Genomic DNA, 18,711 nt, shown 5'->3' with positions numbered 1-18,711 from the left:
TCATCTTATTATGTGTTTTCTACTTCTTCTGCCTGTTATGTTTCTTTTTCTTGACCTTCTTGCTATCTTTAGGACTGAGTATTATTATTTATCCCAATTTTCCTACATTAGTTTGGAAATGATATGCTCTTTTTCTATTCTAGAGGCTATCCTAGAAATAATAAAATACATAATTGAATTAGTAAGTCTAAAGTTAATTAATACTTTTCCCCTACTCTGCAATATGATAAGGATTTTAAACATTTTAACTCCGTTTACCTTTTTCCCTATTTATGTGTAATAGTTTTTTTGTCTTTCTTTTTTATGTTTTAAATTATGAAAGTATGATAACACATTTATAGGAGACTGGGAAATTACAAAACAAGCTTACATATAGTTCCACTATGTATTACAATTATTTTTTAAGCAGACAAATTAAGAGTTTTAGTTGGAGTTTCAATATCAAACTCTTAAAAATTAATAGAATGGATATACAGAGAAGTAGAATATAGTAGACCTGAAAAGCACTATGAACCAACTCAACATAATTAAGATTTATACAAATTTCACACAACGGTAGGATACGAAGTCTATTCAAGTTCCCATAGATTATAAAATAGGAGACACTGGAACATATCCAGGGACATAAAAAAAGGTGCAAAAATTTCATGGTCTAAAGGTACTGAAATCATACAGAGTCTGTTCTCTTATCATTGTGAAATTATGTTAGAAATCAGTGTCAAAAGATATTTGAAAATAATCTGTATCTTTTCAAGTGCAATGTGACATTTACCAAGAGAGATCTTTGATTTAGCCATTGAAAGCCTCAATGTTAGAAGACTGAAAAAACAGAGAGTTACTGCAGAGAAGAAAGCATTTAAATGAGAAATTAATATCAAAGATATTTTAAAAATCCCATGCATTTGGAAATTAAATGTCCACTTTTAAATGACAGATGTTTCTAAGAAGCCATAACAAGGAAAATTAGAAAATATTTGCAAAGAATAAAAATGAAAAGAGAATTTACCAGAATTTGTTGCATGCAGCTGAAGCTGCTCAATGCAATTAAACATAATATGGAGTCTTGAATAAGGTATGAAAACAAATAATAGACACTAGCATAAAATTTTGTGAAATTTGAACAAAATCTATACTTTAGTTAATAATACTGTATCACATTAATTTCTTCTGTTTTTTTTTTCTTCTTTTTACAACATAGTATCACTTTATAGGCTCAGAACTGGATTAAAAGTTTCAGTTCAGTTCAGTCTCTCAGTCCTATCCGACTCTTTGCAACTCCATGGATTGCAGCGTGCCAGACCTCCCTGTCTATCACCAACTCCCGGAGCTTGCTCAAACTCATGTCCATCGAATCAGTGATGCCATCCAACCATCTCATCCTCTGTCATCCCCTTCTCCTCCTGCCTTCAAGCTTTCCCAGCAGCAGGGTCTTTTCCAATGACTCAGCTCTTTGCATCAGGTGGCCAAAGTATTGGAGCTTCAGCTTCAACATCAATCCTTCCAATGAATATTCAGGACTGATTTCCTTTAGGATGGACTGGTTGGATCTCCTTGCAGTCCAAGGGACTCTCAAGAGTCTTCTCCAACACCACAGTTCAAAAGCATCAATTCTTCAGCACTCAGCTTTCTTTGTAGTCCAACTCTCACATCCATACATGACTACTGGAAAAACCATAGCTTTGACTAGACTGACCTTTGTTGGCAAAGTAATGTCTCTGCTTTTTAATATGCTGTCTAAGTTGGTGACAGCGGAGGCATGGGTTGGTGGTCACCTGCTGCAGGGTTGGGGTCACTGAGTGTAGCAGTACACGCATGGGATCTTTTGAAGGAGGTCACCATTATCTTCATTACCTCCACCATAGTTGGGCCCCAGGTAAATAGCAGGGAAGGAACACAGCTCCATCCATCAATAGAAAATTGGATTAAAGATTTATTGAGCACGGCCCCGCCCATCAGAACAAGACCCAGTTTTCCCCTCAGTCAGTCTCTCCCAGAGGAAGCTTCCATAAGCCTCTTATCCTTCTACATCAGAGGGCAGACAGACTGAAAACCACAATCACAGAAGACTAACCAATCTAATCACATGGACCACAGCCTTGTCTAACTCAATTAAACTATGAGCCATGCCGTGTAGGGCCACCCAAGATAGATAGGTCATGGTGGAGAGTTCTTAGAGAATGCAGTCCACTGGAGAAGGGAATGGCAAACCACTTCAGTATTCTTGCCTTGAGAACTGAATGAACAGTATGAAAAGGCAAAAAGATAGGACACTGAAAGATGAACTCCCCAGGTCAGTAAGTGCCCAATATGCTACTGGAGATCGGTGGAGAAATAACTTCAGAAAGAATGAAGAGATGGAGCCAAAGCAAAAACAACACCCAGTTGCAGATGTGACTGGTGATGGAAGCAAGGTCCGATGATGTAAACAGCAATATTGCATAGGAACCTGGAATGTTAGGACCATGAATCAAAGCAAATTGGAAGCGGTCAAACAGGATATGGCAAGAGTGAACACTGACATTTTAGGAATCAGCAAAATAAAATGGACTGGAATGGATGAATTTAACTCAGATGACCATTATATCTACTACTGTGAAATGGAGTAGCCATCATGGTCAACAAAAGAGTCTGAAATGCAGTACTTGGATGCCATCTCAAAAACAACAGAATGATCTCTGTTCATTTCCAAGGTAAACCATTCAATATAATGGTAATCCAAGTCTATGCCCTGACCAGTGATGCTGAAGAAGCTGAAGTTGAATGGTTCTATGAAGACCTCTAAGACCTTTTAGAACTAACACCCAAAAAGATGTTCTTTTTAATATAGGGGACTGGAATGCAAAAGTAGGCAGTCAAGAAACACCTGGAGTAACAGGCAAATTTGGTCTTGGAGTACAAATTAAAGCAGGGTAAAGGCTAATAGAGTTTTGCCAAGAGAACACACTGGTCATAGCAAAACCCTCTTCCAACAACACAAGAGAAGACTCTACACATGGACATCACCAGATGGTCAATACCAAAATCAGACTGATTATATTCTTTGCAGCCAAAGATGGAGAAGCTCTATACAGTCAACAAAAACAAGACCAGGAGCTGACTGTGGCTCAGATCATGAACTCCTTATAGCCAAATTCAGACTTAAATTGAACTAAGTAGGGAAAACCACTAGACCATTCAGGTATGACCTAAATCCAATCCCTTATAATTATACAGTGGAAGTGAGAAATAGATTTAAGGGACTAGATCTGATAGAGTGAGGTTCGTGACATTTTACAGGAGATAGGAATCAAGACCATTCCCAAGAGAAAGAAATGCAAAAAAGCAAAATGGCTGTCTGAGGAGGCCTTACAAATAGCTCTGAAAAGAATAGAAGCCAAAAGCAAAGCAGAAAAGGAAAGATATACCCATTGAATGAGTTCCAAAGAATAGCAAGGAGAGATAAGAAAGCCTTCCTCAGTGATCAGTGCTAATAAATAGAGGAAACAATAGAATGGGAAAGACTAGAGATTAAACCATTTTGATTATCTTGGTTATTAAGATCTTTTTTGTACAGTTCTTCTGTGTATTCTTGCCACCTCTTCTTAGTATCTTCTGCTTCTGTTAGGTCCATACCATTACTGTCCTTTTTCGAGCCCCATCTTTGCATGAAATGTTCCCTTGGTATCTCTAATTTTCTTGTATAAAAGAATATAAGTTAAATAAGCTATATAGGTTAAGAATATAAGGTAAATAACTCCACATATAAGTTAAATAAGCAGGGAGACAATATACAGCCTTGATGTACTCCTTTCCCTATTTGGAACCACTCTGTTGTTCCATGTCCAGTTCTAACTGCTGCTTCTTAACCTGTATACAGATTTCTCAGGAAGCAGGTAAGGTGGTATGGTATTCCCATCTCTTGAAGAATTTTCCACAGTTTGTTGTGATCCACACAGTCAAAGGCTTTGGCATAGTCAATAAAGCAGAAGTACTTGACTTCACATTCCAGGATGTCTGGCTCTAGGTGAGTGATCACACCATCGTGATTATCTGGGTCATGAAGATCTTTTTTGTATAGTTCTGTGTATTCTTGCCACCTCTTCTTAATATCTTCTGCTTCTGTTAGGTCCATACCATTTATGTCCAAAAGTTCAAGCTTCACTCAAGTGTTTTTAAATCACTAAGATAATAAATTTTCTAGACTTTTAGCAGTAATACTAGATGTGAAAATACATGAAACTATATCAAAGTCTTCGGTTACTATAAATCAGAAATCAAGCATTCTATTCATACTAAGTCAAACAAGTGGAGTCAAACCAATTTTTGTAATGATTTTGTGTAATCATTATTCTAGGTATCTCATATAGGTGGATCACACATTTGTCCTTTTGCATTTGGCTTATATCATTCAGCATTGTGTTTTCAAAGTTACTCCACATTGCACGTTCACCAGAATTTCATTCTTTTAAAGGTTGATTAAAATTCCTTTGTATGGATATGTCACATTTTCTTTATGCTAATGGACATTAGAGAGTTTCGACCTTTTTGGCTACTGTGAATAATGCTGCTATTAACATTGGTGTGCAAGTATATGAGTCCCTGCTTTCGATTCTCTTGGGTATATACCTAAAAGTAGAATTGCTGGTAATTCATATGGTAATTCTATATTTAACTTTGAGGAACTTCTATATTGTCTTCCTGATTCTCTTAAATACATTTTAATTCCCTGTTGAAATTATCCATTTCTAAAAATTTATATTCTCTACCTTTGTTTTTTTCCTATATATTTGAACATGTACACAGTTATTTAAAAATCTTTTTTGGATGACAGCAATATCTAGATTATCTACGGATCTGCTTCTATTGTCCATGTTTATTTCTTGGGTTTCGGTCATGTCATCTTGTCTTTTGGTATGCCCTGTAATTTTGTACATAATGCCTCCAGAGAGGATTTCCCTTTCCTCTAGTAGGCAGATATGGTAACTGATCACCTTAAACCAATCAGGGGGCTGTGCTGAGTGCAGGCTTAATTGTGTCTCCAGTAAAGGTCAAGCTACTTTGGGTTCATCTCCATTCCAAGAGCACAACCCTCCAGGATTTTTAACTGAGACCCTGGGAATTCATTGAGATTTCTCCCTCTGGCAGGTTTATAACTCTAGTCTGTATCTTGTGAGACTGCCAAAATGTCTGCTTTTCAAAGGCTTTCCAATGAGATTTTTTTTAGCCTTCCATTCTGTAAAGCCCAGGATTTGGCAAACATCCCAACAGGATAACTGCCTGTTTGCTTGAGGTTCCCTTAGTTTTCTATAAAAGCTTGCTGGTTTCTTGTCCCCAGAGCAAAGGTCTCCCAGTATACAGTCCTGGTTCTCAGACGCCTGCTCATGCCTAGTATCAGCAAATTCCTCAAGGGAAAAAGAAGCTACAAAAGTCAGCTCACCTTTCTGAGATTCTTTTAGCTCACCTTCACTCTTGGGGTCCAGCCCTTTGGGATCTCAGCCCAAAGCACGGTGTACCAAGGTCCCACTCTTGGTAGAAACTGTACTATATTTTTATCTTCCTAGCCTCATAAGACTATGAAAATTAGAAATTACTTTGAGATGAATAAAAATGAAAATGCACCCTATAAAAATTTATGAGATGCCATTCTCCAAACCTCATTCCTACCATGATTTTAAAAAGAAAGGAAAAGTAAACAATACAACAACAATGCCAACAAAATCTTTCCATATTAAACTGATTTATGTGCTGAGACTATTGGTGACTCACTCCTGGTTTCAGTAATAGCTTCCAAGTACAGTATTTTGACTGCTCTGGTCTCAACAACTGTAGTTCTTGGAATACTAATACAGAACCAATAGATACTTTTTGGTGATATATATGGAAAAATATACAAAAATTTAAATATATGACCCTATATATTTATAATTACTGCTTGTCAGAACATAATTTATGGGTTTCATAATCAAACAATAGAGTTCTCATATTGTCAGTGCTAAAATTTGTTCTCTTCATGTGAAATTTATATGACAATAATTAGCTACATAGGTATTTGTGAGACTTAAATGAGAACTGGATTACTTAAATGAGAACTATGCATTACTGGATTTAAAATAAATGATAAAACTATCACGTTAAAAAAAAAAAAAGACTATATTTTAGGTCATCTATCTCCAGGCAAACACAGTTACAAAATCAAGGCTCACCTCTCTTAAATCTTATCCTTTCTCAGATCTTTTTTTTTTTAAATATTTACTTATTTTATTTGTCTATGCTGAATCTTACTGGCAGCACTAGTTTCTTTGATATTTGATCTCTAGTTGTGGCATTCGAATTCTGAAGTTGTGGCACATGGGATCTAGTTCCTTGACCAGGTATTGAACCGAGGCCCCCTGCACTGGGATCACAGAATCTTAGCCACTGGACCACCAGGCAAGTCTCCCTTTTCTCAGATCTTAATCAAGTAATTCCTCACTACCTTGTTAGTTCTTTGAAGCTTTAACATATACTTTAAAAATATTTTCTCTGCCTGTTTTCTTTCTTTTTAAAAAAAATACGTTTATTTCTTTTTGGCTGTGCTGGATCTTTGCTGTTGCTTAGGCTTTTCTCTAGTTGCAGTGAGCAGGGTCTGCTCTCTAGCTGTGGTGCACAGACTTATTGCCATGGCTTCTCTTGTTGCAGAGCACAGGGTCTAGGTACGTGAGCTCAGCAGTTGCAGCTCCCTGGCTCTAGAGCACAGGCTCAGCAGCTGTGAGGCACAGGCTTAGTTGCTCCATAGCATGTGGGATCTTTATGGAAGATTGAACCCATGTCCCCTGCATTGACAGGCAGATTCTTTACCAGTGAGTCACCAGGGAAGCCCCACTGCTTTCTTTTCTAATTACACAATTCCTATGCCATATCAGTACTATTTAGTATTATTGGTCTTAAAGTATTGCCAGTTTGGGTAAGTTTAAGAACATAATTCCCAAATGCAGAGAAACTATAATTTTTTTTTTTTTTAAAGACAGTCTTAGGAAAAAGATATATTTTAGGCTTAGAAAACTTGTTTATTATTTTGAAGTTTTAGAAAGATAACCATTAAATTATGCTAGAATTATGTTTTGCTTTCATTTCTTACCCATTAAAATGAAAAATGAGGTACTTAAACTATAATTTCACTCATAACAGAATATGTACCAACAAATGCCTTACATTTTAAAGGCTACTATATTAAAAACAAGATAAAAACCATGTCTATTTCTAATCTCTTAGAACAGTATTCTAACATAGCCAGATGATGTTAATAGGTCTTCCTGGGAGGATTACAGTGGGGATGGATTTTTCGCCTAATCAAATATATTTGCTTTCTTTGGAGATGCAGAACACACATTAGTATATTAAAGATCCTAAGAAGTCCTCAGTAAAGTCAACTCTTTATTTTTGTTTAACTTTCTGTTTTCAAGTATATCTGACTCATGGACTACCTTTTAAGGTGCCTCAAGAAACCCACTTTGAGAAAGGTGACCTTAAAAAAGGAAAATAAACATTTCAAATAGTTTTGGTTATTTACATGTTATTATAGTTGATTATATAACTTCTTTCTTCTTCACTGAAGCTGAGCTGGTGGGTTCTGTGGGGGGGTTTTGTTAGCTTTATTAATCTATAACTCCCTTTATCAGTCTTTTCTGACTCCGGGTAGCAGAAAGAGCATGAGCTTTCTATACACACAGAATTGGGATCAAATTCTGGCTCCACCAGGAAAGGCAAATTCTTCTCTCTTATTAGTCATATTTCTTTATTTGTAAAGTGGGTTTTGGGGGGGGCTTTCACAGGATCATTTTAAGTACTAATGACGATATGAAGTACCCAGTATACTGCCTGCCCCCAGAGTTTCCTAAAGTCTTCAAGGATCTGGAATGGCCAATTGGAATGAACACGAGATTGACATCTTTCAACCTTCCTTGATTTGGAACTCTTCTTTGCTAATTAATTCCCTTGCTTCTTATATTAGTATTTCTCTTCTGACTACTAAGCGGATATTATACTCCTGGGGAATAATTTATTTTTATTCTGACTGACAGAATGTCTAGAGTTAACCTGATTTTTATTCTCTTAAAACTTTGGAAAGCTTCAGGTCTCCCTATCTCATGACCCTATATCATTTGTTACTGTAATAATTATAATAATTATCTTACCTTACTGTAATTATTCATTTTCTTCCCTACTAGACTCTAAGTTCATAAGGTCAGGATGCCTTATTGCTAAATGTACACACCTACGTCACTGGCCTGTTTAAAAAGTAACCATTCAACAATTAGAACCATTAACAAGTTACAATAATTGGGATCTCAATAATTATTAGATAAAAATATAATTCTTAGATGAATTCTTAGATGTTTTAATATTATTTATATAGAAGATATTAGCAGAAAACAAGGAGTTAAGTATTATCCTCAAACATTTAAAATATAAGTGCTATGGAACCAATATTTACTACTAGAAATCTTATTCTGTTAGTGATTTTCCTAAGATATATCCAGTAGGATAGAAATTAAATAATAAATACACGTATATACTTTTTACAAATATTTTCAGCATTCGAGAATGACTCCATTTATTCAAAAGATATGTTCCAGAAAGGATGGATGCAAATAACACTTTCATACTATAAATATTTAAAAATCCATCTGATTAAACTAAACTTCAAATATATTTGAAAAGCAAGAATCCCTCTTTGTAATAAGTATGCTCTCATACTAGTCTGGCTTACTCAGATTTCTGAATACAGAGTTTTTCAAAGTGGGGAACAGTTCTACTAATTTGGTCATATCAAAATGGTAAGAAGTTCAACACAACTCAAAATCAGATTAACTTTTACTTTTTGAAAATAATTTTAGTCTATGTATAAGTAATAAATATATGTTATTAATATAGTTTTTTAATGTGTTATTACACTTAGAATGGATAAACAACAAGGTCCTACCATATAGCACAGGGAACCATACCCAGCCTCCTGGGATAAACCATAATGGAAAATAATATATATATACATATATAAATAAAAGAATGTGTATATGTATATAACTGAGTCACGCTGCACAGCAGAGATTGGTACAACATTTTAAATCAACTCTACTTCAATTAGAGAATAGGTTTCTTCATATACTAGAAAATAAAAAATACTTACTATTATTTTCTTACAGTCCTTTCCTCTGCATAGTTCTGTATAGGTAGAGTATTGCACATATATAATCCAGCTTCCAACAAAGACCGCCAACCAGGAAAAGAAAAGATATTTCATTCGCACATACGAGAAGCGAGCCTGTGAGTAAAAGAGCACATAACAGTCAATCATTCAGCACACAGTCAGCATTCACTGTCCTAGAACATGACTTTTCCCCCTTTCTTGGAAGCACTCAATATATATTCTAGGCTTTCATATGGCAATTCTCCTAGAACAATGTGTACTTTCACTGAGTCTAAAAAGCACTGGTCTTAGAAAAGGAAGCTCCTTGGTCTTGCCAAGAAAAAGAGAACAAAATACCCTTTAAAATGTATAATCTTTCAAATACCACCAGAATCCAAAGTTACTCATTAAGCTCAAGCACGTGCACCGTGCTACCCTGGACACCCAGTAAGATCAGGTGAAGAGAGACACAGTCCCCTCTATGACAAGCTTATAGAAGACTGGTTCAAATAAGAATCTTAAAGTTCTGTATGAATAAGTATGGCAAAAATAATTGTGTTTTAAAGAAATAAAAACAGAGAATTTGGCTACTAGTCTAATGTCTCACAGTGAGGTACAACCAGAAATGAAATGAAATGAAACTTGACATTCATTCCTATTTCCCTGCTGTATTCACCAATGCTTTATGTTCCTTTTATTCAATCAATCAAATGCTTCACCTAACAGATATTCTGGAAATTTGAGGAAAAAGTTACAACTATTAAAGGAGAAGAAAGATGAATATATATAAAGAATAAATGACTCCCTCATGTCAGTTTGTAAAGCTGTACAATAGGATCCTCTTTGCCTTGCTTTGCAACTAGTGCTCTGGTATCTAATTGCGACTCCGGTCAGTTGGGGGTTTTTCTCCATCAACTACATATCAAACAGTTTCATCTCCAAAACTGTCAGCTGGTCAAGATAATTTGACATTTACGTTTTGAGTCTGGAACTCCAATGGTCTGATTTTATAAATAACTGAATTTAGGACCATGGGGAGAATTGAGCAAAAATAAATTAAAGACATGTAAACAAACAACGAAAAGCTAGTTTTGCTTTCACAACCCCAAGTCAGTTTCTCACACGGGACAACAGCGGGACACTGTGAGCGCTGTGGGCTTGCAAAGAAAGCCGAGGGAGATGAAGGAGACACAAGTGCGTCTGCGGAGTGCAGAGGAGAAAGGGACTCCGAAATACTGAATTCTTTTGGCTCTATTTGTGGTTTAGATATCGGTCTTTGTGAAGTGAATCCCAGTACCAAAAAGCTTGAGTACAACAAATTCACAGTTAAATGATAGATCTCTGAGTTTTATTATTAAAACATTTTTTTAATGACTTAAATGCAAGTTATTTTTGTATAGCTCTAAATGAATCCAATAAAAAGAAAGTCCAGATAGATTTCCAAATTAAATCACATAAATGACCATGAGTATACACCAAGGGGTTTGTTTGAAAGACATTTAAGATAACTTGGCCCTAATAAGAGGTCTAGTCATCAGACAGAAATTGATATGTACTAGTATTACAAAGCTTAAATATTATTGAGTGACATAATGCTTGCAGAACATAAGCACTTTGCTAGGCACACAGAAAATACTCAACAAACGTTAGCAAAATCAATTTGCAAGGCCCTGAACAAAAAGCCAGTAACGCTGTCATTATGATAGGCCACCGCCTTCTTTTTGGGCTTGCCAAAAAGAAAACTGAATCTGAATCTGATTAAGCCTTTAGCTCCAACTACCAGTTTACAGGAAATACAGGAGACAGAGGCATATAAGTAACACTTAAGTAAATGACAGTATTAGGATACAATCAGCAAACTCTAGGCTGTGGGAAATGCGGCCATACAAATAACCCCGTTCTTCAACAAATAAATCACTAGGGAGAAAAGAGAGAGAAGATGAGAAAACCAAAGATCAAAAAATACCTAAGAAATATTGTATATTAAATAATCACATTTCGTGGATCTTTTTTGAGTCCTGATTCAAATGAAAAACTGTAAAACAAAAAATGACATTTATGAGACAATTGAAAACTTGAAGGTTGACAGGATACCTAATGCTGTAAAGGCATTATTTTAGTTTGTTAGGCATAATAATGTGATGTTTAAAGAAAAACGAGTTAATCTTTTTGAGACAGACACTGAAACATTTATGAATGAAATAGTACCTGGGATTTGCTTCAAAACAATATAGGAAGGGAAAGGTATGTGGGAAAAGTATTAAAACAATACTGGCCGTGAGTTGGTAACTGCTCAAGCTGGGCGATGGTTACATGCCTTCGTTTGTACGTTTTTCTCTACTGATTTAACATTTTTTTACGTTGTAAGATAAGGAATACTTTCATACCAAGATACCCGCTTCCCACACATTCATTCAGCCACTATCTGTTGTCTACTACGTGCCTGGCGCCACCTTAGGCACATTCAGAACATCTGCGTTTACAGTGACAAACAAATCCTAAATACCAGATAAGTACCCTTAACACAGTTCAGAGGGTTTCTTGGACAACAGTAGCATGGCATGATTTTACTTTTATAAGTCTAATCTTTTGTGTGTATGTGGCCGTTAGAGAAAGATTATTTAGTATAAGATGATTAGACAACTGTTAATCATTTGGAAATAGCATATTTAAAAACCTAAAACACATCTTACATCAAAATAAATTCCACAGGAAACTGATACACATGTAATACATGACATAATATAATACAAATGTAGGGATTTTTCAAAAATATTTTTTGAGATGACAAAAATTCTAACTACCACAGAATCTCTAAAGGAAGACATTGACTATGTAAAAACTTTAAAGTTGTGACAAAAATCACTGTAAACAAAGCTGAAAGATAAAATGGGATGTGACAGGAGTTTTCATCATTAGATTAAGAGAGGGTAGCTAGAGGGCTCAGGACAAGAATTGAAGTCACTTCCTGATGTTCAAGCTGGTTTTAGAAAAGGCAGAGGAACCAGAGATCAAATTGCCAACATCCGCTGGATCATCAAAAAAGCAAGAGAGTTAAAGAAAAACATCTATTTCTGCTTTATTGACTATGCCAAAGCCTTTGACTGTGTGAATCACAATCAACTGTGGAAAATTCTGAAAGAGATGGGAATACCAGACCACCTGACCTGCCTCTTGAGAAATCTATATGCAGGTCAGGAAGCTACAGTTAGAACTGGACATGGAACAACAGACTGGTTCCAAATAGGAAAAGGAGTATGTCAAGGCTGTATATTGTCACCCTGCTTATTTAACTTCTATGCAGAGTACATTATGAGAAACGCTGGGCTGGAGGAAGTATAAGCTGGAATCAAGATTGCTGGGAGAAATATCAATAACCTCAGATATGCAGATGACACCACCCTTATGGCAGAAAGTGAAGAGGAACTAAAAGCCTCTTGATGAAAGTGAAAGTGGAGAGTGAAAAAGTTGGCTTAAAGCTCAACTTCAGAAAACGAAGATCATGGCATCCGGTCCCATCACTTCATGGGAAATAGACGGGAAAACAGTGGAAACAGTGGGTGACTTTATTTTTCTGGGCTCGAAAATCACTGTAGATGGTGACTGCAGCCATGAAATTAAAAGACGCTTACTCCTTGGAAGGAAAGTTATGACCAACCTAGATAGCAGATTCAAAAGCAGAGACATTACTTTGCCAACAAAGGTCCGTCTAGTCAAGGCTACGATTTTTCCTGTGGTCATGTATGGATGTGAGAGTTGGACTGTGAAGAAGGCTGAGCGCCAAAGAATTGATGCTTTTGAGCTGTGGTATTGGAGAAGACTTTGAGAGTCCCTTGGACTGCAAGCAGATCCAACCAGTCCATTCTGAAGGAGATCAGCCCTGGGATTTCTTTGGAAGGAATGATCCGAAAGCTGAAACTCCAGTACTTTGGCCACCTCATGTGAAGAGTTAACTCATTGGAAAAGACTCTGATGCTGGGAGGGATTGGGGGCAGGAGGAGAAGGGGACGACAGAGGATGAGATGGCTGGATGGCATCACTGATTCGATGGACGTGAGTCTGAGTGAACTCCGGGAGTTGGTGATGGACAGGGAGGCCTGGTGTGCTGTGATTCATGGGGTCGCAAAGAGTCGGACACAACTGAGCAAGTGAACTGAACTGAGGAGATTTGTACTCACTCCTATGATGGTGGTAGGGTATGCTGTCACAGCATTTTCTGAAAGAGCAGTTAGCCATATACATCAAAAACTCTAAAAATTTTCATCTAGCAAATTCTACATTTAGGGATGTATCACAAGTGAAGAATTAAGTCTATACTATACACATACCCACACACACATCCCCCGACCCACCCCAATGTAATATATATGACATCTTTTACACCTATTATTATAACAGTGCATTATCAGAGGCAACCAAGTTTCAGCAATCAAGAAGTTACTGAATACAATTATTGAAACCATTTTATTTTAGGAAAGCTATTTACAAGCTGTTTATGGGCAACACCTTTATACTCCTAGATATCATTAAACTATGTACAATTAGAGACAGCACTGTAGAAGAGCAGACAGCAGAATTAAACAGAGCAGACTTAAGGAAACATCAATCTTCATTATTTTGCCCATTTTTCATTATGTGTACAAAGAGGAATGAATGCAGTTTGAAATCTTTTAGTGGCCATAAAGTTACAATCAACCACTTAGGTGAGAAGTTCAATCTTATATTAATATTGAGATGGGGTTTTAAAACGAGATTAACCTCAATTCGTTTAGTAAAAAATCAAGAAGACCTTACACTGTAAAATAATATTTTCTTTTTTCCTTTTTTTGCCTTGCTCTGCAGCAGGTAGAAGTCACAGAGTAAAGGAAACCACGCAGACATGGTGAGTTCTCTGCTAGTTCAGAACTTGGTCTGTCTTACCTTCTCCCTGACACCCACCTCAAGGAGTCTAGTAATGTCAACTACCTTTGGAGTCTCCATCAATAATTTCTATTAGCTATCAAATGCATATTAAGCTTAATAAATGTTGGCAGCAGAGACCTGTATATTTTTCCCTTCTGCACAGCCAATTTAATAAAATTTGAAGTAATTTTGTTTTTCTCTCAAAGAGCTAAATTAAATTTTTTTTTCCCTCTGGCATATGTTTAAATGGAAAAATACCCTGTAAACTGGCTTGCCCACTGTGTGTTCATCATGATACAGAATGCCAAAATTTTTGGAGAGGAAGTTGGATTGAGGATGTTCCCAGCAGGGCAGTGGGCATCACCTGTAATATGTAAATGACAAAAGGAGCGAAACGCATTTTTATTCTGGTATGTCACTGAAATCACCGTGATTTGAGGGTAACACAAACTAGTATAAGGGCTTTCATGTGTCCTTTAATTTCTGCAGATCCTGTTGCCTCACATTTTAAAATAAAGGTTGAAGAAAAACAGCCATAAATGACATCTGTACCTACTGACTGTTTCCCTGTGTGGCACTCACTAAAATGTTCCCAGTGGTCTGTTCTATACCAATTACCTAGACAATCTAGACTTTGATGAAAAAATATAGTTACTGTTTATGACCTTTTTATTGATGCTGAACTATCCAAAATACTGCCCAGAAGCAAAATTTGTTCTGCTGATTTTGGGCCTAGCTACTTCCCTGGTGGCTTAGCTAGTAAAGAATCCACCTACCTGCAATGTGGGAGATCTGGGTTCGATCCCTGGGTTGGGAAGATTCCCTTGAGAAGGAAATGGCTACCCACTCTAGTATTCTGGCCTAGAGAATTCCATGGACTCTATACTCCATGGGGTCACAAAGAGTTGGACACGACGGAGTGACTTTCACTTTCACTTTTCACTAGTGGTACACTGCTTTATTCCAAATTATGCTCCTGAAAGTTATAAGAATTTTAGAGAATACACTATGGCATGATTCTCAACTAGAGTCAGTTTTGCCTCCTGGGGATACCTGGCAGGGTCTAGAACCACAAAGTGTGACTGGAGTCTTGTCTGTCGAGGCCAGAAATGTTGCTAAACATCCTTCAAAGCACAGGAGGGCTCCCCACATCAAAGAATTATCTACCCAAACGTCCACAGTGCTAACTAAGACTGAAAAAACTTGTATTACGGTTACAAAATAACATGAAAGCAAAGATTATGGGGTTGAAAGAATCAAATTTGTATGACACTATCATTTTATTTTAAATTAATCTTTAAAGCATAAACTACTACTTAATTAGAAAAATATAACATCTGTCTGGAAATAACAGAAATAATTCTTAATGACTAAATGATTGGCAATATCTTATTATACATAAAGAAAAATCACTGGAGATGGAAAATATATACATGATGAAACAAACTTTCTCTACCAATTCTACTGTAAAGAACAGTGATACTTTTTCTTTTTTTTATATTGTTTTATTTTACTGTGATGATTTTATTTCATGAAAAATCTGAAAACCTATGAATTTATTCAAATAGTTTTACATTAAGTTTTGAATTAGGCATAAAGAGGCAACATATCAAAATTCAGCTACATAAGACTACTTCTATATTACTTACCTATTTTTCACATTCATTTATTAGGTTGGTGCAAACATAACTACAGTTTTGACCCGTGAATTTTTGTTTGCTTTTTCTTTTTAATTAATTTTTTTATTGAAGGATAATTGCTTTACAGAATTTTATTGTTTTTTGTCAAACCTCAACATGAAACAGCCATAGGTATACATATATCCCCTCCCTTTTGAACCTCCCTCCCACCTCCCTCCCCATCCCACCCCTCTAGGTTGATACAGAGCCCCTGTTTGAGCTTCCTGAGACACACAGCAAATTCCCTTTGGCTATCTATTTTACATATGTTAATGTAAGTTTCCATATTACTCTTTCCATACATCTCACTCTCTCTTTCCCTCTCCCTATGTCCATAAATCTATTCTCTATGTCTGTTTCTCCATTGCTGCCTGTAAATAAGTTCTTCAGTACCATTCTTCTAGATGCCGTATATATGTATTAGAATACAATACTTCTCTTTCTCTTTCTGACTTACTTCACTCTGTATAATAGGTTCTAGGTTCATCCACCTCATCAGAACTGACTCAAATGCATTCCTTTTTATGGCTGAGTATATTCCATTGTGTATCTGTACCACAACTTCTTTATCCATTCATCTGTCAATGGACATCTAGGTTGCTTCCATGTTCTAGCTATTGTAAATCGTGCTGCAATGAATAATGGGATACATGTGTCTCTTTCAATTTTGGTTTCCTCAGGGTATATGCCTAGGAGCAGGATTGCTGGGTCAGGTCATATGGTGGTTTTATTCCCAGTTTTTTAAGGACTCTCCATACCATCTTCCCGGAGAAGGCAATGGCACCCCACTCCAGTACTCTTGCCTGGAAAATCCATGGACGGAGGAGCCTGTTAGGCTGCAGTCCATGGGGGTTGCTAAGAGTCGGACACAACTGAGCGACTTCACTTTCACTTTTCACTTTCATGCATTGGAGAAGGAAATGGCAACCCACTCCAGTATTCTTGCCTGGAGAATCCCAGGGATGGCGGAGCCTGGCGGGCTGCCGTCTATGGGGTCACACACAGTCGGACACGACTGAAGTGACTTAGCAGCAGCAGCAGCATACCATCTTCCATAGTGGCTGCATCAATTCACATTCCCAAAAACAGTGCAAGAGCATTCCCTTTTCTCCACACCCTCTCCAGCATTTACTGTTTGTAGGCTTTTTGACGATGACCATTCTGACCAGTATGAGGTGATATCCCACTGTGCTTTTGATTTGCATTTCTTTAACAATGAGCGACGTTGAGCATCTTTTCATGTGTTTGTTAGCCATCTATATGTCTTCTTTGGTCTTTTTCCCACTTTTGGATTGGGTTGATTGTTTTTCTGGCATTAAGTTGTATGAACTCCTTGTATATTTTGGAAATTAATCCTTTGTCAGTTGTTTCATTTGCTATTATTTTCTCCCATTCTGCTGCTGCTGCTAAGTCGCTTTAGTCGTGTCCAACTCTGTGCAACCCCATAGACAGCAGCCGACCAGGCTCCCCTTGTCCCTGGGATTCTCCAGGCAAGAACACTGGAGTGGGTCGCCATTTCCTTCTCCAATGCATGAAAGTGAAGAGTGAAAGTGAAGTCACCCAGTCGTGTCTGACTCTTTGAAACCCCATGGACTGTAGCCTACCAGGCTCCTCTGTCCATGGGATTTTCTGAGGGTTGTCTTTTCACCTTGCTTATAGTTTCTTTTGCTGTGCAAAATCTTTTAAGTTTAATCAGGTCCCACTTGTTTACTTTTGTTTTTATTTCCGTTACTCTAGAAGGTGGGTCATAGAGGATCTTGCTTTGATTTATGTCACTAAGTGTTCTGCTTATGTTTTCCTCTAAGAATATTATAGTTTCTGGTCTTAAATGTAGGTCTTTAATCCATTTTGAGTTTATTTTTGTGTATGGTGTTAGGAAGTGTTCTAATTTCATTCTTTTACATGTAGCTGTCCAGTTTTCCCAGCACCATTTATTGGAGAGGCTGTCTTTGCCCCATTGTATATTCTTGCCTCCTTTATAAAAAATGAGGTATCCATAGGTGCATGGGTTTATTTCTGGGCTTTCTATCTTGTTCCACTGGTCTTTAGAGCTTCCCTGGTGGCTCAGAGGGTAAAGCATCTGCCTACAATGAGGGAAACCTGGGTTTGATTCCTGGGTCAGACAGATCCCCTGGAGAAGGAAATAGCAAACCACTCCAGTACCCTTGCCTGGAAAATACCATGGACAGAGAAGGCTGGTAGGCTACAGTCTATGGGGTCGCAAAGAGTCAGACACGACTGAGCGACCACACTTTCTTTCCTTCTTTTCCACTGGTCTTCATTTCTGTTTCTGTGCCAGTACTATACTGTCTTGATGACTGGAGCTTTGTAGTATAATCTGAAGTCAGGAAGGTTGATTCCTTCAGCTCCATTCTTCTTTCTTAAGACTGGTTTGGCTATTTGGGGTCTTTTGTGTTTCCATATGAATTGTGAAATTTTTTGTTCTAGTTCTGTGAAAAATGCCATTGGTAATTTGATAGGGATTGCATTGAATCTGTAATTGTGTTTGGTAGTATAGTCATTTTCACAATATTGATTCTTCGACCTGTGAATTTTAAATCATCATAACTAGGCTCAAACACATCTTTATTAATTAAAATAGGTACCATTACAATCAATACATTTTTGCCAATGAGAAATAACTTTGGTTATTCCTATAGTGTAAAAATCTGTGCTTTGGGATTCAATGAACTCTTGGAAAGCATTTTCTGCATCCTTTTGGTTGTGGAACCATTCTCCCTGCAAAAAGTTATCGAGATGCTTGAAGAAGTGGTAGTCAGTTGGTGAGAAGTCAGGTGAATATGGTGGATGAGGCAAAATTCCTAGCCTAATTGATTCAACTTTTGAAGCATGGGTTATGTGATGTGTGGTGAGGCACTGTTGTGGAGAATTGGGCCCTCTCTGTTGACCAATGCTAGCTGCAGGCGTTGCAGTTTCCAGTGTATCTCACTGATTTGCTGAGCTTACTTCTCAGATGTAATGGTT

General features: G+C 37.1%; 1 protein-coding gene across 1 annotated transcript in view; it reads right to left on the bottom strand.

The window, feature by feature from the left end:
• DIPK1A (divergent protein kinase domain 1A) overlaps positions 1-18,711 on the bottom strand; it is a 130,033-nt gene that overhangs the window by 33,415 nt on the left and 77,907 nt on the right. The window contains exon 2 of the mRNA XM_019957042.2: positions 9,146-9,280. Within this exon, the coding sequence (XP_019812601.1) occupies positions 9,146-9,280 (135 nt within the window). The remainder of the gene's footprint in view (positions 1-9,145; positions 9,281-18,711) is intronic.

The sequence above is a fragment of the Bos indicus genome, chromosome 3 (assembly GCF_029378745.1).
Source record: "Bos indicus isolate NIAB-ARS_2022 breed Sahiwal x Tharparkar chromosome 3, NIAB-ARS_B.indTharparkar_mat_pri_1.0, whole genome shotgun sequence".
Classification (NCBI taxonomy): domain Eukaryota; kingdom Metazoa; phylum Chordata; class Mammalia; order Artiodactyla; family Bovidae; genus Bos; species Bos indicus.
The sequence above is the reverse complement of the archived record's forward strand: the minus strand, read 5'-3'. Positions and strand labels throughout refer to the sequence as shown.